At 49.2% G+C, this 26,765-nt stretch overlaps 1 protein-coding gene across 2 annotated transcripts in view; it reads left to right on the forward strand.

The window, feature by feature from the left end:
• Window positions 1–26,765, forward strand: part of RABGAP1L (RAB GTPase activating protein 1 like) — a 1,225,189-nt gene that overhangs the window by 897,385 nt on the left and 301,039 nt on the right. For both annotated transcript variants that reach the window (XM_085601582.1, XM_085601581.1), the window contains exon 20: window positions 25,741–25,782. In XM_085601582.1, the coding sequence (XP_085457708.1) occupies window positions 25,741–25,782 (42 nt within the window). The remainder of the gene's footprint in view (window positions 1–25,740; window positions 25,783–26,765) is intronic.

Below are 26,765 nucleotides of genomic sequence, written 5' to 3' on the forward strand. Positions count from 1 at the left end.
TTGGGCGAGCCCGCAGAATTAGGACCCTGTTTATACTTTTTTCCAACAATGTGCTTAGCAAACTTTAAGGTGGACTTTGCGTCTGTGAAGAAATGTCCAGTTCCATCGCGCATTACTTTAAGCTTTGCAGGTTATAGCAGCGAATATCACGCCTCGCCACCTGCACAGCTGGCGTAAAGTCTGGATAGAAGGAAATGTTATTGCCTTTGTGTGTGATAGTTCCCTTCTCCCGGGCCAGACGCAGGATAATATCGTGGTCTTGGTAATTTAGAATCCTGGCCAGGATAGGTCTGGGAGGAGCCCCGACCGGGGGTTTGGGCCCCAAGGCGTGATGAGCTCACTCCACTGCCAACACTGCAGATAAATTGAGATCAAAGAGCTCGTGATGTACGTCTCCTTCTTGGAAATATCTGTTGTCTCCCGTATTCCGGTAAATCGTAGGTTATTTCGACAGGGCCTAGCTTCCAAGTCCTCGTTCTTTGCACGAATGATGCCCAACACCCTGTCCATATGTAGTAGCTGTACCTTGGTCTCAACTTGAAACTCATGGAAGTCCGAGGCCTGATTTTCAAGTACATTGAGATGGGTCTCGTGTGATCCCACCTGTTTTTTACAGCATCCATTTGGGTAGTCAGGGCATCTAACTTGGTGTTAATGTTCTGAAGACTAGATCTCATCTCCAGCATCAAGGTTCTCAGATCCTCCTCTCGGTTGTCAGTCTGGGACTCGGGCGGCCTCTCCGCGCTGATCTCTGGGTCCGATTCTGTGAGCCTTCTGGTTTTCCTGTTGTCAAAGTTCAGCTTCGGCTGTTTTGCGTCCTGTTTGCCCAGGCGTTGCAAACTGCTCATGCAAGGTTCATAGCTGTGTCTCGGCGCAAGTGCTCCTCGCAGACAGGTCCGGCCTCTAATATGCTGCACCAGGGACACAGCTCCACTCACACCATAGACGGGGGGAGCAAACAGTTGATAGGGGCTTCACAGGGTCGTTGATGGTACAGATTGTGGCCCAGCTGCCAGACCCCTACCACCCGCCCTGAATCGAAGGCCACTTGAACCTATGCCAATGCGGTAGTGGACCTCAGTTGAAAGAAGATTAAGTCCGTATGAGCAGGGCGCACCCGCCTGTCCCAGCAAGATGAGGTACGTCACCTTTTACTGGGTCACCTTCATGCACCTCTCCGCTGCACGCGCTCTACTGCGCACACTGTAGAAACCCAGGCCTGGCATCTGTAAAGGTGATCAAAGCCACTGGTCTCATCAGGGTAAATCCAGCAGTTTCAATGTCATGTCCATTGCACACGCTGTGCAGGGTTCCACTGCCGAAACACAAAATGGCGCCCGGGCTCACCACCCAGCTTCAATCCGCTCAGCAGGGCCGCTTGCGTCTCTCAACCCTCCAGCGAGGGCACCGCCTGCGTCTCAACTGGTCTGTGGCCTCCACGCTGCCCCCTCTGAGCCTTAACTGCGCCGCAGGAACACAGCAGGACACCCACTCAGGCTCCGGTTCAGCGTTGCTCCCAGCCGCGTCGGAGCTCCAACTCCCCGAGTGTGCACTTCCGAGTGGAGCCCAAGGCAGCTGAGCCCAACGTCGATTAGCGGGCGGGCACATCACCTTCTGTGTGTTGATGCACGAACGCAGCACCAGCCAGATGTCCCATACGCGGCATACAGCCTTCACCGCATGGAGCTCTGCGGGCTAAATTACCGGTGGAGCCGGCGCTCACAGTAGCGGCCTCGATGTGCGCAGCTGGACTCACCGCACGTCGCCGGAACGGGCTGCAGGATCGGAGATCTGCTCATTTGGTTCCCCGCTTTCCAGGCAGCTCCTGGGAATGCTGTCAGCGCAGCAACGGCTCTCCGTGCATACGGATTCATACAGGATCGGTTCTCGGCCGGCGGAGCTCGCTCAGCTAGCGGCCCTATCTGAAAGAAACACGTTAGTTAGATTCCTCACCTTAGAATATCCCCAGGCGTCAGACTGGATCCGGAAGATTTTTGTAGCAATACCCCTTGCGCGTTGCTAGGCGTCGTCTGCGGCTCCGCGTCTGTCGTTGGCGTCGTGCGCCGGAATGACGTCATCGGAGTACTTAGACGCCGCCCTCGAGCGCTGACGTCAGTTCTTCTTTTTTCCGCGCCAGTAAGTGCCGATCCGGGAGAGATACCCCTTTAGTCAATTTTTGACTAACTTTTTGACTCTTTTTGGTCATTTTCTCGACTCTGGTGCCTGTAGGATGCCTTGTTTCAAGGCCTGCGACGACTGTCACCGACTGATGTCGGTGACCGATCATCACAGCCGGTGCCTGTACTGCTTGGGCCTCGACCACGACGCGGAGTCGTGCTCCGATTGTATGGCCCTGACCTCGAAAGCTAGGCGGGAGCGGTCCCGCAAGCTTCTCGAGCTTCGCCACTCGGCTCCGTGCCCCTCTCGATCCCCGTCCAGGAGGAGGTCCAAGGATCGGTTGCGGAGCCGCCCTTGACATCGTCGCTCGTCTGGCTCGAAGTCTTCGGGTAAGTCGAAGCGCTCCAAGAAGTCCAAGAGGCGACACCGCTCTTCGGACTCCCCTCGCTGGTCGCGCGACTCGGCCGAGGGTCAGGGTGGTTCCACCCCCGCGGCTCCGCCGGAGCCGCAGGCGCCGCGCACGTCCCCATACCCGCCGGTCCCTGGGACTGACGCGGCGCCGGCGGAGGTCAGAGCCTTCCTCTCGGCCATGAGGAGCCTGGCCCCGCCGTCGACGCCCGCTGGCGCGCCTTCGGGTCCCGCGGACTCGACTGGGCGACCTTGCGCGCCGGCGGCTCCGGCCCCGGTGCCGTTGGAGGCTCCGGCCCCGACGCCGCAGGTCCCCGAGGGGCCCGAGCCTGTCGACCTCGTCACGCCTCCTCCGCCGGCGTCGACACCGGTGCCACCTCCGACGCCGACTCCGGTCGACGTCGATCCCCGGTTCAGCCCCTGTCCGGTCCCGACGCCGCATCCGACGCCGCTTGAGACACATTATGTCTATCGACCGGCTCCGATCATTCCTCCTGCTTACCAGGAATCGGATGACGGGGGTGACTGGGAGGGGTCAGTGGACCCTTTGGCCCTTCAGGGCCAACTTGCACAGGACTGGGCAGATGAACTGGGGGAGGCCAGTGGTTTGGATACCTCACCGAACACTGGATTCATCTCTCCTCCGACTGTGGCTTCTGAGGAGGGTGCAGCTTTTTCTGTGGTGCTGCGCAAGGCGGCCGCGGCCCTTGGGCTTGAGCTGCCTGCCGTGGCTGTGAGGACTAACCTCCTCACTGAGGTGCTTCAGTCTGCCTCATGCTCCACTGAGCCTCTGCTGCAGTTCAATGAGGCCCTCATTGACGTTCTGCAGGGCACCTGGTCCAAGCCCTCCACAGTCCCTCCTGTGGATAGGAACGTTGCCAGGCGCCACTGCCCTGCTCCGGGCGACCCCAGTTTTCTGTCCCAACACCCCACCCCCAAGAGTCTGGTTATCCAGGCCTCTACCTCCCAATCCTCCTTCCCGTCCACTCCACCGGACCGGGATTCCAAGAGACTGGAACAGTTCGGTAAAAAGCTGTTCTCCTCGCTCAGTTTGGGCCTGCGGTCTTTGAACACCGCCTGTCTCTTGGACCGTTATTCCCACTCTCTGTGGGATATGGTGGAGGAAGTGCTGCCCCTGTGCCCGGAGGAGGCCCGGGCACGGCTTTCCTCGGCTCTGGCCGATGGGAGAGATGCAGCGCGCCATGCCATCCGATGTGGACTCGACACTACGGACTCGCTGGGTAGGGCGATTTCTACCACGGTGGCGCTTCGACGTCACGCCTAGCTGCGGTCCACGTCCTTTTCAGGGGATGTCCAGAGCATGGACATGCCTTTTGATGGCGCTCGCCTTTTTGGTGAGAAAGCGGACCGTGCGCTGGCTCGCTTCAAGGACTCCCGGGCTACGGCCAAGTCCTTGGGCCTCTCGGCCCCACGGCCACAAACTTCCGCTTTTCGCTCCTTTCGTGGCCAGGTAAGGGGCACCTCCTCACGTCCGCCTAGCCACCGGCCGCAGAACCAGCCTGCACGCGGTCGCGGACGTGGTTTCCGCCGAGGCGGTACTGGAGGACAACGCGGTCAGTCCACATCTACCCCGGCAGCATCCACCTCAAAGCCTTCCTAGTCCGAGCTTTCAGGCCCATTCCTCGCCAGTGGGGGGCCGGGTTCGCCATCACCTGCTCCACTGGCGTACCATCACTTCGGACAGGTGGGTGCTGCAAATCGTCCGAAGGGGCTACTCCCTCCCCTTCGAGACGACCCCTCCAGCCATGCCACCGCAGCACCACCGTATCTCGGAGGATCATTTGAATCTTCTGCGAGAGGAAGTTTCGGCCCTCTTGGCCAAAGAGGCCGTTGAGCGCGTTCCGAGCCCAGAAGTAGGTCGTGGTTGTTATTCCCACTACTTTCTGGTTCCCAAGAAGGGCAAAGGGGGCCTACGCCCTATCTTGGACCTCTGGAACGTCAATGCCTTCCTCCGGAAGGAACGGTTCAAAATGTTGACTTTGGCTCAGGTTCTAACTGCCCTCGACCCTGGAGACTGGATGGTAGCGTTGGACTTGCAGGACGCATATTTCCACATCCCCGTCCTGCCGGCCCACCGGCGTTACCTGCAGTTCACGGTGGGCCAGGAGCACTTTCAGTTCACCGTGCTCCCCTTGGGCCTTACCAGTGCCCCTCGGGTGTTCACGAAAGTGATGGCGGTGGTCGCAGCTCATCTGCGCAGATCAGGGGTTCCAGTCTTCCCCTATCTCGACGACTGGTTGTTGAAGGCGGGCTCGCCCCAGGCAGTCGTCTCCCACCTCCAGACTACGGCGGATCTCCTGCATTTGCTGGGGTTTTCCATCAACGTGCCGAAGTCACACCTGAGCCCCTCTCAGAAGCTCCTTTTCATCGGAGCGGTTCTCGATTCGGCGCAGTTCCTGGTTTATCCACCGGAACAGCGGGTCCGGGATATACAGGCCCTGATTCCCATCTTTCGGCCTCTATCCTGGGTTTCGGTCAGGCTAGTGTTGCGGCTTCTGGGGCTGATGGCCTCCTGCATCCTACTAGTGCATCACACCGGGCGGCGCATGCGGGCTCTGCAGTGGGACCTGAAGTTTCAGTGGGCCCAGCATCACTGCAACCTGTCCGACCATGTCTTGATCTTGGAGGGCACTGCACAGCAGTTGCAGTGGTGGCTCACGGACCGCGATTGGGTCACGGGCAAGAGCCTCTCCCTACCCCTACCGGAGCATGTCGTAGTGACGGATGCGTCCCTCCTGGGATGGGGTGGCCATATGGGAGAGGCGGAGATCAGAGGCCTCTGGTCTCCGGCGGAGTCTCGCCTCCATATCAACTTGTTGGAGCTGAGAGCGATCCGACTTGCACTGAAAGCCTTCCTTCCCTCTGTCCGGGGAAGTGTTGTGCAGGTGTTCATGGACAACACCACCGCCATGTGGTATTGCAACAAACAAGGCGGGGTGGGGTCGTGGACCCTTTGGCTCTGCGCCTCTGGACATGGCTGGAACACCAGGACATCACCCTGGTGGTTCAACATCTGGCGGGCTCTCTGAACGCCAGAGCGGACGAACTCAACCGCCGGTGCATGATGGATCACTAATGGCGTCTGAACTCCGAGGTGGCGCAAGGTCTCTTTCAGCAGTGGGGAGAGCCTTGGTTAGATCTATTCGCCACCGACGAGAACGCGTAATGTCAGCAGTTCTGCGCGTTGGAATTTCCAAGGCGGCACTCGCTCGGCGACGGTTTTCGTCGCGAGTGGAGTTGCGGTCTGTTGTACGCCTTTCCGCCTATACCACTTCTGCCCAGAGTGCTGAAGAAGATCAGGCGCGACCGGGCCCAAGTCATCTTGGTGGCTCCGGATTGGGCACGAAGGTACTGGTATCCCGAGCTACTCAGTATGTTGACCGATCCTCCGAAACGTCTGCCCCTTCGGGAGGATCTTCTGTCGCAGCAGCAGGGGACGGTCCTCCACCCGAACCTGTCCAGCCTCCACCTCCATGCGTGGAGATTGAGCGGCGGCAGTTGATGCCATTTGACTTGCCTCCTGAAGTCTGTGATATCATTCTGGCAGCCAGGCGTCCCTCCACAAAGACTGTATACGCCTGCCGGTGGAACAAATTTGTGGCATGGTGCACAGCAAAGGCTGTGGATCCCCTTTCCGCCCCTCTTTCTGAGGTTCTCCTCTTTCTTCTTTCTTTGGCCCAGCAGGGCTCTGCCCTGGGCACCTTGAAAGGTTATCTTGCTGCCATCTCTGCCTTCTTACGGCTTCCTGATCAGCCCTCTCTTTTCAAGTCCCCTGTAGTGTCACGTTTTCTTAAAGGCATTTTCACACGTTCCCTCCTGTCCCTTTCGTAATGCCTCAGTGGGACTTGAATCTTGTTCTGACGTTTCTGATGTGTGCTCCCTTTGAGCCTCTTCACAATTGTCCTCTTCGTCTTCTGACTCTTATGACTGCTTTCCTGGTAGCCATCACCTCGGCTAGACGGGTGAGTGAGCTCCAGGCCCTATCGTCCAAGCCTCCTTTTCTATCTGTTCATCCGGACAAGGTTGTCCTTCGGCCTCGTCCTTCCTCTCTACCGAAAGTGGTGACCCCCTTTCATCTTGGGCAATCTGTCACCTTGCCCACCTTCTTTCCGCCTCCGCATCCTTCCAAAGAGGAAGAGCGGCTCCACCGTCTGGACCCAAAACGTGCGCTCTCCTTTTATTTGGACCGCACAAAGCAGTTCCGGGTGGACGACCAGCTTTTCGTTGGCTACGTGGGTGCTAAGAAGGGTAAAGCTGTGCACAAACGGACCATCTCCCGGTGGGTCGTTTTGTGTATAAAAACCTGTTATTCTTTGGCAAAAAAGGTCCCTCCTGTTGGGCTGCGAGCGCATTCTCCTCGGGCCACTGCGGCTACTACTGCTTTGGGACGGGGAGTCCCTTTGCAGGACATCTGTCAGGCGGCGAAGTGGGCTTCGCTGCCCACGTTTGCCAGGCACTATTGCCTAGACAGCCAAGTCCGGAGGGATGGCTTCTTTGGCTGTTATGTCCTCCAGGACTTTCTGGTGCGATATTGGTTCGCAGACCCACCACCGGGGTTGGTATTGCTTGGGTATCTATTCTAAGGTGAGGAATCTAACTAACATGTTTCTTTCAGATGAACAAGTTACTTACCTTCGGTAACGATGTATCTGTAAGAAACATTAGTTAGTTAGATTCCTCACCGACCCACCCATCCTCCCTGTTCTGCGAACTGATATCTAGGGTTAAAGCTATCCTTTTCAGGGCCCTAGATTTTTTGGCACCAGTGTCGGTCTCTTGCATGGCTCTGCGCTCCTGGCGCGGAAAGCTATGTACAAGAACTGACGTTAGCGCTTGAGGGTGGCGTCTAAGTACTCCGACGACGTCATTCCGGCGCACGATGCCAACGACGGACGCGGAGCCGCAGACGACGCCTAGCGACGCGCAAGGGGTATTGCTACAAAAATCTTCCGGATCCAGTCTGACGCCTGGGGATATTCTAAGGTGAGGAATCTAGCTAACTAATGTTTCTTACAGATACATCGTTACCGAAGGTAAGTAACTTGTTCTTCACAACTCTGCAGAACACGCCCCCCTGCACTGCACAACTTTAAGAACAATCTTCACTTTTAAAGACCTCTTGCAGCAAAAGTGTAAAAATATGATATTTCTTCAAAAGTGTTTTTAATTAACCTGCACAACATTTTCACCTTAGTTTATCAGCTTATATCAGTGCATTGAGAAGTAATATTTTAAAAGTGATAGTTTTCAAACATGCATTTATAAACATAAATTCTTCCCTCCACCTTGACAATAATGCCAATGGTGAACTAAAGTAGCAAATCAGTTGTTATGTGCACTCTTTGGGTGACCTGGGTTCCTATTATAAATTAACCACGTTATAGTTTATTAAATCAGACACAGGAGAATGTTTTGTAAAGCGCACATTCTTAAGTCATTTATTTTGATGTCCTCTTATTTGTGATAATGAAGAAAAAGGTGGGAAAGTGAAATAAAGCAATTGCCTAGCGTCACACAATTTGATAAAGTGAGGAAGCCGGGATTAATCACAGGTCTTTCGTCTTTTGGTTTCACATTGTGCAATTATGCTTCGCTTCCTGTACACTCAGCTTCCTGCCAATTCCCCCCGCCTAACCGCCACCCCGCTGGCATCAATGCGGTCCTCGGTCACATCACACACCCAACTTATTGGCCCCTTGAAAGATGTTAGCGAGCACCCCATGGCTTAAATGGTCGAGGGTTGAAGCAATATATAAAACATGCTTGTGCTTTATGCGTCTCCTGCTCCTCCCATGGCAGCCCGGGGACATCCTTCAAAGTATCATCTCTCATCTCCCGGAACACAATTTTAACCCGGGACACAATTTTAAATGTAAAAAAAAAAGCTTTGAAATGTAAAATAGAACTTGTTTTATATTGCACAGCTGTTGCGCCCCTCTTCCCTCCCTGAATGAAATGGAAGCCTTAAAAGGCCTCCCCTTTATCCTGAGCACAGGGTTATGTTTTTGGAAGGCGGCGTATTTGCAACAGAGTCTCTTTCCCAGTCTGCTCTCTTTGAAGACACCTGTTGCAGCAACGAGAGGCGTTGGGGTCTCAGGGCTACAGCAAAAACTGTGCATTCAAATGGGACTCAAGTCAATGCCGCTGTTTTGTTGCCAGGCTGTTCTTGTTTGCCTTTTTAGGTTCTTTATAAATGGATACCAACTTTGATGTGAAAGCTTGAGGCAATTCTCGTGGTCTCCCCTCTGCGTAATCCGTGCATAGCCCCTGGAGGGTGACGAACCATCCGTAAATTTCACAGACCGTCCGTAATTAGGACCTCAAGTCCGTTGTCCGTGAGGATCCCTTTTACGGACGCCTTTTGTCCGTAGTTTTGGGCCTTGCAGGGAGCAGACCTATTCCCCTGTGAGAGGCCTCAGCCCCCTGATGGGGCCGCCTCGCACTCTTCCTCAGAGCACAAGAGCAGCCCCACCCGCCCATTGTCATTCTGTCTGCGGCTGATTGCCCCATACAGAACCACAATGGGCCAGTTTGAGCTGTTACCACATGTGGTGCCTCCTCCTGCCGCGGTCTGTACAAAACAAATGTACCAAGTTAAAAAGAAGAGGATATAGTTCTTACACAGTCTTTTCATTATTATATAAAACAAAGCCATAGTTGCTGCTTTTTTATTTATGTTATGCAACTAACATCCATTGACAGAGCCAATAGTCATGGCTTCTTGTAGGTCTAATGTTACTGGATGCAATGATAGAAACAGCAAAATACCAGTCGGGCAGCACATTATGATCAGCACATATTTTTAGCTGAGGTGTTTTACGCCACACCCTTAATTACATCAGACACACCCCTTGGAGAGGCCGCCAGTTTTTTCATCCCACTTAAAGCCCTGGAAAGAACACCATGTCACAGTCACCTCATGTCCTGGCACTGTGCATCATGCATTACTCATGACCACCAAGTATTCAGATTGCCTATGTGCAGGGCATAGTGAACCCTCCACCACCCCACCCCACCCCACCCCTTGCTTTAGGTATTACAGCGAGGGGGAAGTTCTTGATGGGCCTCTTCTGTCTACAACTGGATGGGTGGGTGGATGGATGAAGGGTGGATGGAAGGATGGATGGCTAAGTGAAAGGGGAATGGAGAGAGAAAGGGGGGATGAATGGATGGATGGATGAGTGAAAGCATGGATGGATAACTGACAGAATGGATGAATGAATGGGTGCATAAATGAATGAAAACAAGAATGTAAAGATGGATGAGTGAAAGAATGTATACATGAGTGAAAGGGAGGATGGAGAGCTGGAAGAAAGGATGGATGGATGGATGAGTGAAAGGGTGAATAGGTGGACGGATGAGTGACTGGGTGGATGGATGAGGAAGTGAAAGCATGGCTGCAGGGATGTGGAATTCCTATAGCCCGATGCCCAGGACACATTGATTGGGGTCAAGGGCAACAAGTTTTCATGTGTATTTTGTCCTTCTAGACAAGTATGTCCGACCCTCTGCAGCACAAACCCTTTGGTTGCCACTTTACAGTATCACATTATGGAACAGGGAAGGGCACTGTCCGCCATTGAGGTTAAATTTTTGCCCATATGTTAATGCTGTTCAAACTTGTATTTATCGTTCATTAATTGAAAACCTTTATTATTAGGGTGAGTGCTCGAAGTAAATGTTGTAAGCTCTGACTGCACTACTGACAGTGGTTCCAGTATAAAAATGTGTACACACGTTTTCATAGTTTAGCAATATGAGGCAATGTATAATGCCCCCAGAATGCTCTCTGATTTGATGCAGAAGCCTAAAAGCAAGATTGATGATTCTTTGCTTTCAAAATAAAATGTTCCTAAAAAAATGAAAGCAGGAAAAAAAACATTTAGCTAAACCACGGTAAAATTGTATGTACCGTTTGCACTTAAGTGGGCCTGGGATGGGCTGAGGCGCAGGGCCGGGCTGGACCTCCTCTACACCAGATCGATGCCTCTACGAGGTAATCCGATGTGGCCCCCGCTGCAACATATGCGCACCGGGGAGCGGGCTGCGGCGCGAGGCCTTCACACGGGGGGAGATTTGTTCCCGGGAGATACCTTCCTCACGCCAGAGCAGATGTGTGGTGAGGAAGCTCCGACGATGCTGGACACACTACTTTACTATCAGCTTCGCCACACATGTCAAAAGCTGTTTCCTACATTTCCGGCACCTCCGCCGGATCTACTTGCCCTGGAGAATGTGCTAACGGTGGAATCGGGACACAAGCTCATATCCCGATTGTACCAGCGTATGCAGTACAGCCATCCCGTAGCGATCCCGGCGGCGCGTGGATTGTGGGCCGCGGAACTGGGTGCCGACATCTCTGATGAGCACTGGGATCTCTGTTGTAAGCTCCTTGAGATCTTATCCCCCAACTACAGGCTTCGCCTGATACATTTCAAATATATCCATATGACGTATCGCACCCCTCACCGGCTACACCGCATGGGCTTGAGAGATACAGATAATTGCTGGCGCTGTCATGCACGCGGGGCTACTTTCTTGCATATGGCGTGGGACTGTCCCCCATTGGCGTCCTTCTGGGCCAGGGTGATGGAAATAATATGTACAATCACTGGCCTGCTGATCCCATGTACACCGCAAGCTGCACTACTAGGAATCTTACATATGGTCAAACCCAAGCACCGGAAGTTGCCAGCGATGCTCATTTTGCTGGCCAAACGCCAAATTGCGATGCATTGGGGTGTGGCTACGTCGCCTAGTATTAGGGAATGGGTAAAAAGCGCTGTATATTGCCAGTCGCAGCTCGCTCTGTATTGGGAGCTCCTGCCGGTGCGCTCACGGCCGAAGGATATCTGGGAGCCCTTCACACACTGGCTGGCGCAAACCACGCTCCAGGCGCTGTAATTTAAATGCTCATTATTGGGACTGACGGGAGACGGATGCAGTTCAGGTTGCATGTGGGGCACGTTGGCCTATACCGGTGATTTTGAGAATGCACGGAAGGGGTAGGTGTGTGGACGGCTGGGTCAGGCGCATGTTGTTCAGACATACTGAGGTGGTGAATATCTACCCTATTGCTGGCGGTGGGTTGGTGGGGGGCTGTCTCGTCAATAATATGTCATGTATACACGGCAGTGAGTTGTATTGTTTTTTGTTGCTAAAAAATGCAAATAAAACGAATTTAAAAAAAAATAATTGTATGTACCGTTTCTTTGCAGCCTTATTTAGTAACGTGTTGATGCATGCTATTATTTCCCAAAAATATTCATAATGGAAAATCAGTGCAGCCTGTTTCAATAAGATTATGGAAAACGAAAATAAACAAGCAGTGGCAAAGCCAGTAGGTCTGAAATTGGTGTTCAGCTTTTTAAGTTTTGTCAATGTGTGACTTGTTTTGGCATTGTTTTTGTAAAACCTTATTGGTGTGGGAGCTGCTGGGACTTCACCATTCTTACAAACATTGGCAAAAGTTGTTTTTGGTCTCAAAAAGCACACACTTCCACAGTTACTGGCACTGAACAAAACTACTTTGTGTGCCGATATGCTCCTTTTGAAACAGCAGAAATCACAGTGAAGCCAGATGATACAGAGAGACATAATTTTAATAAACGCAAAAGCTCACATCAACACCAGACCAAATTAGGAGCGCAATTATTAAAGAAAGTCTCAAAAGTGTACCCATGGTATATGTCCTTGCATTAAGTGCAGCTGTACGGCTTTCGTGAATTCCCAAGAATCTACAAAAGTAGGTCAAGCCATAGTACTCCTAGAAAAAATTTGTGAACAACATTTTAGCATGAGCAAGTATGCATGTGCAGATTTGCTCATGCGAAAATCTGAGTGTTTACAAGTTCACTTTCCCTCCAACCACTTTTTTTCCCAAGTCTGGAAGAACGTTTACGTCTGCCATTGTCAGGAGTAAATTGCCAACATTTCTCAGTAGGGGAACAGATTAGAGAAGAGCTGTTGAAAACCCTTAAAACATGCAAGTTAGTAGGTTTGCACAGACTCAAAAGGACATTCTAACCCTGGAACTATTGCTTACCACTACCTTCAGCCTCAGTACATAGATCTGCAGAAACGCGGCAACATAAGGAGATTGCAAGTATTCAAACACTGCTATGGTATGAGCCCTCGCATAATCAGAGAGGCTATATCAGAGCTCTCATATAATGAGGTTGCTGCCATAATTTGTTGCTGCACTACATGGCACCAAATGGACAAGTGGATTTTGCTACAGGACAAGTAGATTTATGAAGCGACCTGCCCCATGGACAAGTAGATATTTTATTAAATTCCACACCCCTGATGGCTGAATGGGTGAAAGGGTAAATGGTTGGATGGATGAGTGAATGGATGGATGGTGGAAGAGTGGATGGATGAGTGAAAGGATGAATTGGGTGAAAGGGTAAATGGATGGATGAGTGGATAGATGGGTGGAAGAGTGGATGGATGAGTGAAAGGATGGATTGGGTGAAAGGGTGGATGAAGGGATGAATGTATGAGTGAAATGATGGATGGAAGGATAGATGATGGATAGGTTTGCAAATGGTTGAAAAGGTTTGGATATGGATGGGCACACAGATGGAAGGACAGAATGAATGGTGAAAGACTGAATGATGGATGAAAGAATGAATAGATGACATTTTGAGTGACACCCAACTGCTACTTGAATGTTACACTAGCAATTGTAAATGTTTGCATGTTTTGTTTTAGGTGTAAGGCTTTAGGTAGAACCTCATAGTGCCATGAGCTGTGCTTGAGATGTATATTGTGTTTGTAGCAATAGGCAAGGCGTCAAAAATAAACTATGTGATAGTGTATCGACTGTGCATTCTTTAAGAAAGCTGCAAGGAAAGCACCTTTGTGGCCTTCTGTCAGCTAGTGCAACTCTCTGCGAAGCCCCCATAAGCAAAGTCAGATTCCATATTTTAAGTTCCACTTGCTGAAACACCCATAATGCGTTCCCTATAGTGGGTTCATCACAGCAATCCTCTCTTTAGTTCATCTACGCATGCCGCTTTACATCTCACAATTGCACTCAGATGTGAGATGCTAGTAACAAAGTGTATCCGAGCAGATCTTCCTGACCACTTTTCTCACCAAACATGCCTGCTGAGGACCATGAGTTGTAAACAAAATATCAGACTGGACAACCCAGTGCAGTAACCATATAAATAGATTATTATCGTATGACATACCACAAAAAGACCTGCACAGTTGCTCAAAGCTGCACACATACCTAAATAGAACCATGAAGTGCATGATTATCTCAACCTAATATAAAACTTATTTTGACTTGTACTTAAGTGGTTGTCTATTTACTTACTTTTATACTATCGCGCAACTTGCTCTGATGTGTCTGTAAAACGTAACTTGTGTCCCGAAGTTTTGTCCTGAATTTTGACCTTCTGTCCTGAAATTTTGTCCTGAATTTTGACCCTATGTCCTGAATTTTTAGCCTTACCGTCCTGAATTTGCACCCATGCCAGTTGGTCGCCCTAAGCCCCTGTGAACATGTTCTTGATGAGTGTGCTGGGACCTGCATCGCGTTGTTCACAATGCAACTAGATTAAAGGTAGACATGACTACTACTTCGACAGCAGTGACATCTAGTGGTCATGTGAGTGTATGGCACTTGTGGACAGTCGGAGATTGTGTCATTCTTTTAAAAAATGAGTTCACGCTCCTCCATTTGCACAGTTGCAGCTGCGCTATTGTGATTTGATGACCGATCAGTTTGCGCACATATTTTCTGTTGTGATTAAAGTGTATGCTTATATTGCCTTTTTCACCAGTTAATGCACACTTTCTTCCTAACTTTCAATATGACAGAAAACATCTTGAACCTTTTACCCCGTATTCTCATTGAGGAAGAAATTCGAAAAATGTGCACTACCTGATGAAAAATGAAATCTGGTATCTGCGTTAATCACAACAGAGATCTGGTGATAAGATACATAAATCACAGAAACGCAGCTGCCCCTGTGCAAACTGAGGTGTACTGAACAGTTCTGTGCAGGTGTACACTACTCATGATACGGGTGCTGGTGTTTTTACCTTAGCCTCAAGAGTTCATTGCAGGCACATAACTACCACAGCCCAATAATGATCTTCCACCAAGTTGTCGAAAGTTAGGATCTGTTACTGGTGCAAAATGAGAGCGTTCACCACAGGCCCGGCTCCAGGAATTCTTATTTGGGTGGGCCAAGGGTTCATTTGGGTGGGCCACTGCGGGCTCGATTTGTCGCATATATGTCTAGGCAGGCCTGCTTCAGGGCCCTCCTTTATCTCTTCTTAGTCTTACAAGGTCCAGTAAAACGCACTCTTTTCCAAATCTCTTTCTAAATATTATCACTCTCAAAAAGTGTTTTTTCCATGTAATGTTCCTTTGATGGGAAGAGGAGGTTTCTGAGGTGGGAGTATCAGGAAAGTGACACTACTCAGGCTCCCTCTGTGCGAGTCTTCAGGGAGAATCCCTCTTCATTGCTACCTCCACCTGACCCCGGACTCTGCAGCGCACTCCCTTACAGGCTCCCTCTGTGCGAGCCTTCAAGGAGAATACCTCTTCATTACTACCTCCACCTGACCCCGGACTCTGCAACACACTCCCTTACAGGCTCCCTCTGTGCAAGCCTTCAGGGAGAATCCCTCTTCATTACTACCTCCACCTGACCCCGGACTCTGCAACGCACTCCCTTACAGGCTCCCTCTGTGTGAGCCTTCAGGGAGAATCCCTCTTCATTACTACCTCCACCTGACCCCGGACTCTGCAGTGCACTCCCTTCCAGGCTTGATTATCCACTACTCCTCTCCAGTGCACCTTATCTCACAGCTGACCTTGGGCCCCATATCAGGCACCATCGGGCTCCACTTTCATTTTTCCCGGTAAAAACATTAGTAAAATCACCTTCAAACTTAAAACATTGAATATAGCGGTAAATATAATTAGCACGCACTTTAAAGTATGTTCCACAGTAGCCCTTATGACCCGACTGCTAATTAAATAAACAAAAACAGAAAGGCCATGACAGGGCCGACTTTAGCGCTGAGGCGAAAGTATTTTTTGGTGCCGCACCAATAACCTCTTTCTCCATAAATAACCTTTACTACCACATTCCAACAGTGCCCCTCATCCCTCCATGGCCCCCCCTACTGACGTCCTCGGATTCCCTCACTGCCACCCTCCACTAGTGCCCCTCATCTTTCTGTAGCCCCTTCCCCTCATGACCTCCTCCTCAGACTCCCTCAATACCACCCTCCACCAGGGCCCCTCGTCTCTCCCTAGTTCCCCCCACCCCATGACCTCTTCCTCGGATTCCCTCACTGCCACCCTCCAACAGTGTCCCTCATTTTTACATACCCCTCTCTCATATGCATTTCATTTGTTGTGCAGCGCTACTCATATCAGTGTAGTGTGCGTCAGTACTTTACACCATGCACACATTATACAGACAATGAATCATACACGTATGTAAATCAGTCTACAGGGAATGTCACATAAGCAATGAGGATTACAAAGTGTATGAATCACATGTCATCCATACTGGTGGGCAGTATATTTTAAGAGGGTTTGGTCTGGGGAAACACAACCTTAGGATTTAAAGAGTATTCCATGGGGGTCAGCTTTACTGATAAAAATGTATATCTGCCCAAACACACTCATTTTAGCAACATTAGAATTAAAAAAAAACTGGGGAAGTTCTAGCTATGTCACAAAAAAAGCGAAGTTCTAACCATACCATTCATGTTTGTAGGCAGCTCTTTGGTGCCAGTTCATTGGTCACTGTCCTATGTTAGGATTGTAACTTCTGAACTGCAAGTAGCACAAGGATCTCTGTGACAAAGGCAGTAACCCACCGAGCTATCCACATAAAATACAGTTCATCTACATTCACTAACAGACAAATGATTGCTCTCCAGCGGATCATTAATCACCAGCGTTATTGAGGCATCTTTTATTGTCTTATTGTTGTCCTGCATCGGCCATGATGATGATAAAAACTGTTTAAATGAAGCACACACGTAGTATGTGTCCTTCTGGGCCTGTGAATATTTTAAAAAGAAAAACAAATAGTAACACATTCTCTTACCTACTCCGTTAGTCAAAGTTTGTGTCACAGCCTGATGTGATAAGCCGCTGCAGGGATCAGGAAAGGTGAATAGGAACAAACAAACTTATTTTCTCCTGCACTGCATAAGAAAAATAAATAAACATTCAGCAGCAGAACATTGTTGCCTTTGCCATGTGGAGATGAAGGGGTGAAAGAACGAACAAAGCCTCGTTAACATGTAAATGGTCTTTCAAAGACCTGTGAAGTACCCGGGTGCGGCTGCGATAATCTCTAAAACTGTCTGTGTGCGTGCACGCCCGGGAGCTGTCTCACCCGGGCTGACACACAACGTGTGCTTTGCGCGTCTGCCTTCAAGCCCTCACTGCTAAGGCCAAGGCTCCTCTTTGGGTGGGCCAGGCTCATGTTTGGGTGGGCCTGGCCCACCCGGCCCACGCGACCCACCCGCTAGAACCGGGCCTGGTTCACCACCATGCCAAAAGGAGAGGCTCAACAGTCCTAGCCAGACCTAGGAGAAAGGATAGTGCGTCAGCTGCATAGACAAAGAAGAATGCTCTCCCTCCCTACACAAAGAAAAGAAGAGCATGCAACTATCCTGAACAAAGAAAAGAAAAGCAAGCAACCATCCTGGACAACGGAAAGAAGAGCACTCCACCATCCTGGACAACGGAAAGAAGAGCACTCCACCATCCTGGACAAAGAAAAGAAGAGCACTCAACCACCATGCCAAAAGGAGAGGTTCAACAGTCCTAGCCACACCTAGGGGAAACGATAGCGCTCCAGCTCCATAGACAAAGAAGAATGCTCTCCCTTGGATAAAGAATGTAAGACACTCATCCACCCTACGCAAAGAAAAGAAGAGAAAGCAACCATCCTGGACAAAGAAAAGAAGAGCAAGCAACCATCCTGGACAAAGAAAAGAAGAGCACTTCACAAGCCTGTGCAAAGAAAAAAAGAGTGCTCTACCACCCTAGAGAAAGAAAAGAAGAGCAAGTAACCAGCCTGGACAAAGAAAAGAAGAGCACTTCACAAGCCTGGACAAAGAAAAGAAGAGCACTCCACCACCTTGCACAAAAAAAGATACGCACTCCACCATCCTGGACAAAGAAAAGAAGAGCACTCCACCATCCTGGACAAAGAAAAGAAGCGCACTCCACCATCCTGAACACAGAAAAGAAGAGCACTCAACCACATTGCACAAAGAAAAGAAAAGCACTCCACCATCATTGACAAAGAAAAGAAGAGCACTTCACCATCCTAAACAAAGAAAAGAAGAGCACTCCACCATCCTGGACAACGGAAAGAAGAGCACTCCACCATCCTGGGCAAAGAAAAGAAGAGCAAGCAACCATCCTGGACAAAGAAAAGAAGGCACTTCACAAGCCTGTGCAAAGAAAGGAAGAGTACCCTACCACCCTAGAGAAATAAAAGAAGAGCATTCCACCACCTTGCACAAAGAATAGAAGAGCACTCAACCACCCGCAAAAAAAAGAGCACTCCACCATCCTGGACAAAGAAAAGAAGAGCACACAGCCATCATGGACAAACAAAAGAAGAGCACTTCACAAGCCTATGCAAAGGACAAAGAAAAGCACCCCGTCAACTGGGACAAAGAAGAGCACCCCGTCAACTGGGGCAAAGAAGAGCACCCCGTCAACCGGGACAAAGAAGAGCACTCGAACACCCTGGACAAAGAAAAGCACCCCGTCAACCTGGACAAAGAAGAGCACCCAGTCAACCGGGACAAAGAAGTGCACCCCGCCAACCTGGACAAAGAAGTGCACCCCGTCAACCGAGACAATGAAGAGAACCCTATCAACCGGGACAAAGAAGAGCACCCCATCAACCGGGACAAAGAAGAGCACCCCGTCAACCGAGACAATGAAGAGAACCCTATCAACCGGGACAAAGAAGAGCACCCCATCAACCGGGACAAAGAAGAGCACCCCGTCAACCGAGACAATGAAGAGAACCCTATCAACCGGGACAAAGAAGAGCACCCCATCAACCGGGACAAAGAAGAGCACTCCAACACCCTGGACAAATAAAAGAATGATTCGCCATCCTGCTAAAAGAAAAAAAGAGCAGTCCACCATCTGGATTTTAAGGTGGCCTCTTAGGTGTTCATGTTTTAAAAGTTAGCATCCCAGCAACGTGTTTTGCGCTCATAGTACTCCAAGCCGGATCTGTTGTTTACTTGTTTGGTTATAGCTAGCTTTAGGTACAAAATAGTCTGACCACCCATGTACCTGTGGAAGTCCTATCCCACACTGTTACTTGCTGCGTTTTCTCTTTTTATCTGCCAGGTCCCATGTTTGATTTTTTTTCCTGCCTGTGGCCTTTGAACTCCAAAGACCAGAGGCTGCTTTTGGCTACAGGCACTCATAACGGGATATTCTGCATCTGGTTACCAGGAGAGTGTCATGCCGGTGATTGTTGATTGCAGTCTACCGATTATACAGTTGCAGTCTTTTTACTGAAGCCCAGGTGTCAGGTCTACCAACCACCCCACTAAGGAGATCATATAGGTCTCCCGTTGAGTGCCATCCCATGTACTTGACTCTTCTTAACATACTGGACCTGTGATGCCCTTATATGGATATGTTTTGCAGATATCTGGCTATTGGTAGAAATGCACATTAATTCCCACCAAAGTACGTTCCCTCCAATTTACCTAGGTCAGAGCCATTGACTAAAGTCTCTTTAATGAATGCCTGGCCACCTAACATTTCAAGCAAAACTACATATTTGAGAGCTAGACCTGTTCCTAACATCCTTGAACTGTTAGTGCTTTTTAGTCGGTATTTTAAGAAGTAATTGAAAGAAAGGAAAAACGAAAGTGAAAGCTCGCCCTATGGTTGTTGCCTGTACGATGCCTGTTGTGTTCTGGTTGATCTGGCCTTTATTAGGCATACAATAGGGGGAGGTGTTATAGTTCCATAATGTAGAACAGGGTGGCGTGAAGGTTCCTAAAAAGTCATTTGCTCCTGGCAAAGTGAATTGTCTTACTTTGTCATCGGCGTCAAAGCTTTACTATTTACGTGCGAGGGCGTCATGTCTGCTACTGCATGCGAACTACCTGCACTGACTGAGGGAAGCTTGCAGTGGTAGTTCCCTTTTTCGTGCATACGAAGTAAGCTTGCTCTGCCGATGTCGATTCATGTTTCCAAATCAAAGAGGAAATCATCTCGTCCTCAATCGGTGTGTTATACTGTCCTCTAGCGACCGTTTACGATATAGACAATGCAACTTTCCACTTTAAGAGCGATGTGCATTTATTTTGTTATAATTCATTTTGGGCGCCTTTCTTCTGAACCCGAGTGCTAAATTTAGAAACCGTAAACGGTTCTACAAAAACGTCGTAGACTGAGATAGAGATTAACGTAACCCAAATTTGCAAATATGGTTCTTTGGTGCGAGCAGCCACCAGAGAGCCCGAATCCACAATGTGGGATGGAAAGATGTTATTTAGAAGTGGTCTGATCCCCACTAGAGATTTAGTATTAAATTGGTCTAAATGGTGCTCTTGTGACAACTATATCTCAGATACACAGACCAAGACGCCATAGGCTCCTTATACATGACAATGTTTGCGATGTAGAGCAGTATAAGCTCAAGGATTTTGGGGGCTGTGTGAAAAACGTATTTTGGGTGCCCCTCTATGGAACAAATTTGAATTTTATAACCCATGTCCGATAGACGTCTAGCTGCAGATTCCTTACTTTAGAATTATCCCCAGGCTTCAGACTGGATCTGGAAACTTTTCTTGAGTAGTACCCCTGCATGCAGGTAGGGGGCGTCGTTCGGCTCCACGTGGCATCATCGGTGCATCCGTGCTGGAAGTGACGTGCGTGGTGCCTATATAGGCGACAACAAAAAACGCTGATGTCACTTTTTTTCTTGACACGCAGATCCGGAGAGAGCTACTCCCAGTCATTATTTGACTGACTTTTTTTGACTTATTGTCGAAGTCTTTTTTGAGATATTTTCCTGGTGTGGCTGGATGTCAGCTAGAAAGCCTGGCTTCAGATCCTGAAGCACCTTTCACAAACAGATGTCCGTGACGGACCTGCACCTTGTTTGCCTCTGGTGCCTCCAGCACAACCATAACGCGAAAACCCACGTCAACTGCTGCACCATGCATCCCAAGGCCTTCATATAGTGATCCCTCAAGCTCCCTGCTGCTCGATGCGTGACGCCATGACGGTCTTGATCCCTGTCAAGAGGAAGATCCTGAGACCGATAGCAGAGCCCAAGATCCTAATCACACAAAAGTTGTCCTTGGGTAAGTCCCACTGTGAGAGGAAGAGTTCGCCCCGTCCATTGAAGTAATCAGAAGATATGCAAGAGCGCTGTCATTCTAGGGCTTGTCCGCGGTTGAGCCTGGGCCAGCTCCGCGCACCCCCAAATTTCTGGGTGCTGAAGCGACCCCAGTCCAACTCAGTGACCTCTGTAAGGCTGTCCTCATATTTTGGCTGCTGTGCCTTCTGATGTGCCTTCCGGCCCTACAGGTTTGAGAGGGTCCCCCACTGGTTCTCTGCCAGCATTTCTGTCCCCAACTCCAGTCGGACCTCTTGCATTCATTGACGGATCCGGACAAGTGCCTGTTTTTACCACCTCGGCCTTCCCCATCGCCGGTCCTGATGCTCCTGGCACCTTCCCCAACTCCGAAACGGAGCCAGAGGGGCATTGTGCGATGCTGGCACTGACTGGAGCCATGCCCTCCAGTCCGGAGCCCAAGCCCTATTCCTATGCCTGGGACTTTAGAAGGAGTGGGAGTGGTCGCTGGACCTTGAAGAATAGGAGCGCCTGGACCCTAACATGTACTGGTGTGAGGAATTTGCGGATGCCAGCAGACTGCACACCTCTCCAGATACCAACATGATCTCTCCTCCTACCGTGGCTATGGAGGAGGGTCCTTTTTTGCTATGGTGGTGAGAAGGGCGGCTGCGGTGCTGGACCTTAGCTCAGTGGCAACCAAGACTAACATCCTGATGGAGGTGCTTAAGCTGGGAGTGACCCCCCTCAGAACCGCTTCTCCCCTTTAATTAAGCCCTCACTGTCATTCTGCTTGGGACTTTGTCCAAACCCTGCACAGGAGCTCCTCTGAACTGAAAAATTGCCTGTGCCACCGCCCGCCCCAAGGGACCCCAATTTTCAAATGCAACACCCAACCCTGGAGAGCTTGGTGGTCCAAGCTTCCACCTCCCGTGAAAATCCTGAAGCATTCCCTTCCAAGCAAACACAAGGAGATGGTGGACGTAGCACTGAAACTTTTCAGACTCTCAGCCCTAGTCACAGATCTGGGCCCAATCCATCATCATTCTTTAGCTCTCTTTGCCACCCTAGGTCAGACCGAGCCGTATGCAAATCAGTCTTGACACTGTTGCTCATGAGAACAGTCCAGCCCAAACTGACGAACCAGGACTTCCCTGGACCAGAAACAAGCATCCTGGGACCAGTTTCGGGGTAACATCACTCATTAGCCAGGCTAGCTTGAATCCAGTGGCAAAGGGAGAAAGGGACCCACGTCTGGGCATACCCTGTCAACATAGGGCGAACAAAGCAACCACAAAGAGATGATGGACGGAGCGGTGAAACTTTTCAGACACTCACCCCCAGTCACAGATCTGGGTTGAATCCATCATCGTTCTTTAGCTCACTTCACCACCCCAGGTCAGAACCAGACATATGTAAATCAGTCTTGACCCTGTTCCTTATGGGAACAGTAAAGCCAGAACTGCCAAGCCAGGTCTTCCCTGGACTGGAAACAAACATCCTGGGTCTGGTTTCTGGGTAACACTCCTCATCAGCCAGGCTAGCTTGAATCCAGTGGCAAAGTGAGCAAGGGACCCACGTCCGGGCATACCCTGCCACACCACCAGATGGACACCTTAGGGAAGAAAATGTTTTCTTCTATCAGCCTGGCACTGCGGTCCATGAATTCCGCTTGCCTTTTCAGCCATTAGTTCCATGCACTGTGAGATTTGGTTGAGAAGGTGCTGCCCATGGTCTCGGAGGAGACTCGAGCCACACTTGCCCAAGTTATTGCAGACAAGACAGATGCAGCCAAGTTCACACTCCGATGTGGGCTAGACATGACTGACTCGCTGAGCAGAGTTGATTCTAAGTCGGTGGCCCTACGGCACCATGCATGGTTGAGAAAAAATTACTTTTCCAGGGATGTCCAAACGTCGCTTATGGACATGTCTTTTGATGGCTCCTGTATCTTCGGAAGACAAGGCAAACTCAATGCTCGAGCACTTTAAGAACAGCAGGACTATGGCCAGGTCCTTGTGTCTTTCCATGGCCTGTAAACAACCTCCCTCTGCCTTTTGTTCTTTTTGTGGTCATGGAAGGGGCCTCCAGCCCCGTCTTTACAAAGCCAGCCACTATGGTGCGCAAGCTTCCTAGCCTCTATGGGGCCAATGATGTGGTACCCATGGACCCTGTGGGTGGTCAGTCAGGCAGCCAGAGGTCAGGCCAGTCCATCCTCTTCCCCCCCCTGGCAGTTGCAGCCTCCATACACCTTTGGTTTGCCCTCTTACCATCATGAGCACCCAGAGCACCCGGGAGGCACTGGTGGACAGTAACATCAGACCGCTGAGTTCTTCAGATTGTCTGAAGGGGCAACTCCCTGTCCTTCGTGACGTCTCCTCCACCCATGCCACCCACTTTAAACAAGCTGATTGAGCACCATCTCTCATTGCTCCACCAGGATTGACTGCTCTCTTGGCTAAGGGAGCCATAGAGAGGGTGCCGACACCAGAAGTAGGTCATGGTTGTTATTCCTGCTACTTTCTGGTGCCCAAGAAGGACCTAGGCCTTTGTCCTATCCCAGACCTGTCTCCTCAGTTTCTTCCTTAAGAAGGAGAAGTTCAAAATGCTCACACTCACTCAAGTCCTGAATGCCTTAGACCCAGACTAGGTGGTAGCATTGGGCTTGCAGGACGCATACTACCACATTCTCCTCCTGCCTGTCAACAGATGTTACCTGCGATTCACGGTGGGCTACAAGCACTTCCAGTTTTCCGTGATCCCTTTCGGCCTTACCAGCACCCCTCGGAAGTTTACCACGGTGATGGCAGTCGTTGCAGCCCATCTGCGGAGATCAGGCGTGCCAGTCATCCCCAATCTCGACAACTGGCTGTTAATGGAGGGCTTGCTCCACGCTGTCGTCTCCCACAGCTAGACTACAGCGGACCTCCTGCATTTGCAGAGATTCACCATCAGCATGCCGAAGTCACACCTGACTCCCTCTCAGACGCTTCTTTTCATCGTAGCTGTCCTGGAAATGGTGCATTTTCGGGTGGATTCTCCCATATGGCCTGTCCAGGATATAAATGCTATCGTACCAATGTTTCAGCCTCTATCCTGGATTTTGGTGAGACTGACTTTGAGGCTGCTGGGTCTCATGGCCTCTTGCATCCTGCTTGTAACACATGCCCGCTGGCATATGCGGGCTCTGCAGTGGGACCAGGGATCTGCAACAGGGGAATCTCTTCAACATTGCCCTGATCCCAGAGGGAACTGCAAAAGATCTGCAGTGGTGTTACATGAACCACGATTGGGTCAGCGACAGACCACTCTCCCTTCCCCAACCAAATCTAACAGTAATGACAGATGCATCACTCCTGGGATGGGGCGCCATCTGGGAGAGGTGAAGATCAGAGGCCTCTGGTCTCTGGTGGGGTCTGGAGTCCACATCAACCTTGTGGAGGTCCGTGTGATCCGACTGGCTTGTAAACTCTTTCTATCCTTGATAAAAGGTGTTCACGGACAACATCACTGCCAATTTCTGACATGGAAAACATTACTCAATGAAAACAGTATGTGTGTGTATATATATATATATATATATATATATATATATACACATATATATATAATGGGACGGCATTCCTTGATTGCGACTCGCAATTTGCGAGTCGCAATTAAGGAATGTGTAGAAATCGCTATTTTTATAGTGATTGCTACATGCATAGGCTTTTGCAATTCCTTAATTGCGATTCCTCAATACTTGCAATTAAGGAATCGCAAAAGCCTACGTTGATGCATGTGTCAGTACATCTTTAAATTTAAAATAGTCCGTCATGCAGTGCAAAACAAGCCTTATATAGGAGTTATAATGAATACACCAAACAGCCAGTGCCATGAGGTGAGCGAGAAATACTCCTCTATGTGTAACCAAGGTCCACTTTCCATATATTTCTATATATTTTAAATAATTGGTAGTAATAAGTTGCATACAGGTGTGCTATTTAGCCAGCCCTAAAAACAAAAGAATAACCCTTTTGCTCATTAGAAACCTCCCTTTGGACCCTTCTTATAGAGATTTTGACCCATTGCTCCTACTCTTCAGAAAAGAACTCTAATCCTTACTCTTCGCACCGCTTCTCCCTCCATCGGACTGACCCCTTAATCCTCTACAATGTCAATAATGGAAATTATATCAATTCTGTAATCGTTGTAATTCACATAATGGTCTTAATTGTAACTGTGGCTGACCTGTGCCTCCTCTGCTTTTTATTAACTCCAACCCTGCTCTTTTAACCAACATGTGGCGATACATAGTGTTTAGCTCTTCCGTAAAGCACTCTTCCTCCCCAGCTCACAAAGGCAGGCCCACCCAACAAAAAAAACCCAAAAACCCATAGTTGGATGATAATAATAACCCGTTGAATACAAAAAGGCAACTTATTTTGTGCTTGATTATTTAGAAATAGTAAGTGCAACAGCAGTGGAATCGTGGAATCATTTTGCAGCGATTAATCTACCAAATTAGTAAATAATCAAAAAAAGAACGTGCAGACTGAGGCAAAGGTTACTAAAAAGTAATTGTGAACTTTTGCTATTTTTCATGTCGTAGATCTGTGTGAATTTCCCTTTTTTTCACCTTTTGTATTTTACTTTGTGTTGGTTTTTTTTCACTTGGCAATATATTGTACCCTGTCCTTATGTGATTGATTTTGCTGCTCAATTCCATTGCTCTCCGTCCATGGTATGACTCAATGTTGAACTGTTGTTAGTGCCTTAGTTAAAAGAGCATTAGTTATTATTTAATGTTACCTTTTCAGTCCGGACGCCTCCCGTCTCTCATGTTATGTGTTCTTCTCTACAGGGTTTGAACATCATCTTTAACGTAGCCCTGGCGTTTCTGAAGGTAAGTCGTCTTCTGTTACCACAAAGTTGAATGTTTGTTCCTTACAGACAATGTGGTCTGCTTGTTTTTTTTTTTGTTAGAGGGGCCTTCGCGTCCTATCTTTTGTGTAAGTGCATGTGCTCTTGCTTACTGATTAGGCTTGGCCACAAAGGTGTCCTTTTTGTGAGGGACAACCGAAGAGTCCGCTTCTGGTAACCAACATGACAGACATAGCGGTTGTTACCATAGAAAAGCTGTGTTAGCGTGCCTTTAAGGTTGCTTGTTGCAACCATATAGTGCTCTAGCATATGTTAAGCATGTCTATACACAAACAAACACTATATTCACTCTTCTGCTGCTCACTGTGCTGTTATAAGCAAACGTCACATTTGTATGTGAACCTTGTTCCCATATATATTATGCATGTAAGGGACCACCATGCCAGAAGCTTTTGTGCGGTATGGGTCAGATATTTTATGTGCGGACCAAAAACTACTGCCAACGCTTAAAAAATGAAACTTAAAGTTTGATTTTTTTTCTTTTTAAACATATTCCATTTTCCTTTAAGGAAAACCGGCTGTGTTTAAATAAAAAAAGGTTGCTTTATTTAAAAGCATTCAGAGACATGGTAGGCTGCTGACACCAGCAGGCCAAAATCCCATATGATGGCAGCGAACCGTAGTGTGTTGTGCAAATTGCGACTTACCTCATTAATATTCATTAGGTGGTCGATTTGCAACCCGCTACAAATCGCTAATGAAATTCAAGAGACTTTCATACATTAGGAATAGCAATTTCCTAATTACGATCCGCAGGGAATCGCAGTATGGGAATCGCTATTTCTAATCATCGTATGTCTGGCCCTAAATTGGTATAGTAAAGATTTACTTTTTCAGTTAGCAGTTTTTTGGGTGATTATGTTACTTGGGGATGAAGGGATGGAATTTTAGAAAAATATCTTCACCGTCAGCATAAGCCACTGAAACGGTACTGAAATTTTCTAA

Source organism: Triturus cristatus, chromosome 4_2, assembly GCF_964204655.1.
Source record: "Triturus cristatus chromosome 4_2, aTriCri1.1, whole genome shotgun sequence".
Lineage (NCBI taxonomy): Eukaryota > Metazoa > Chordata > Amphibia > Caudata > Salamandridae > Triturus > Triturus cristatus.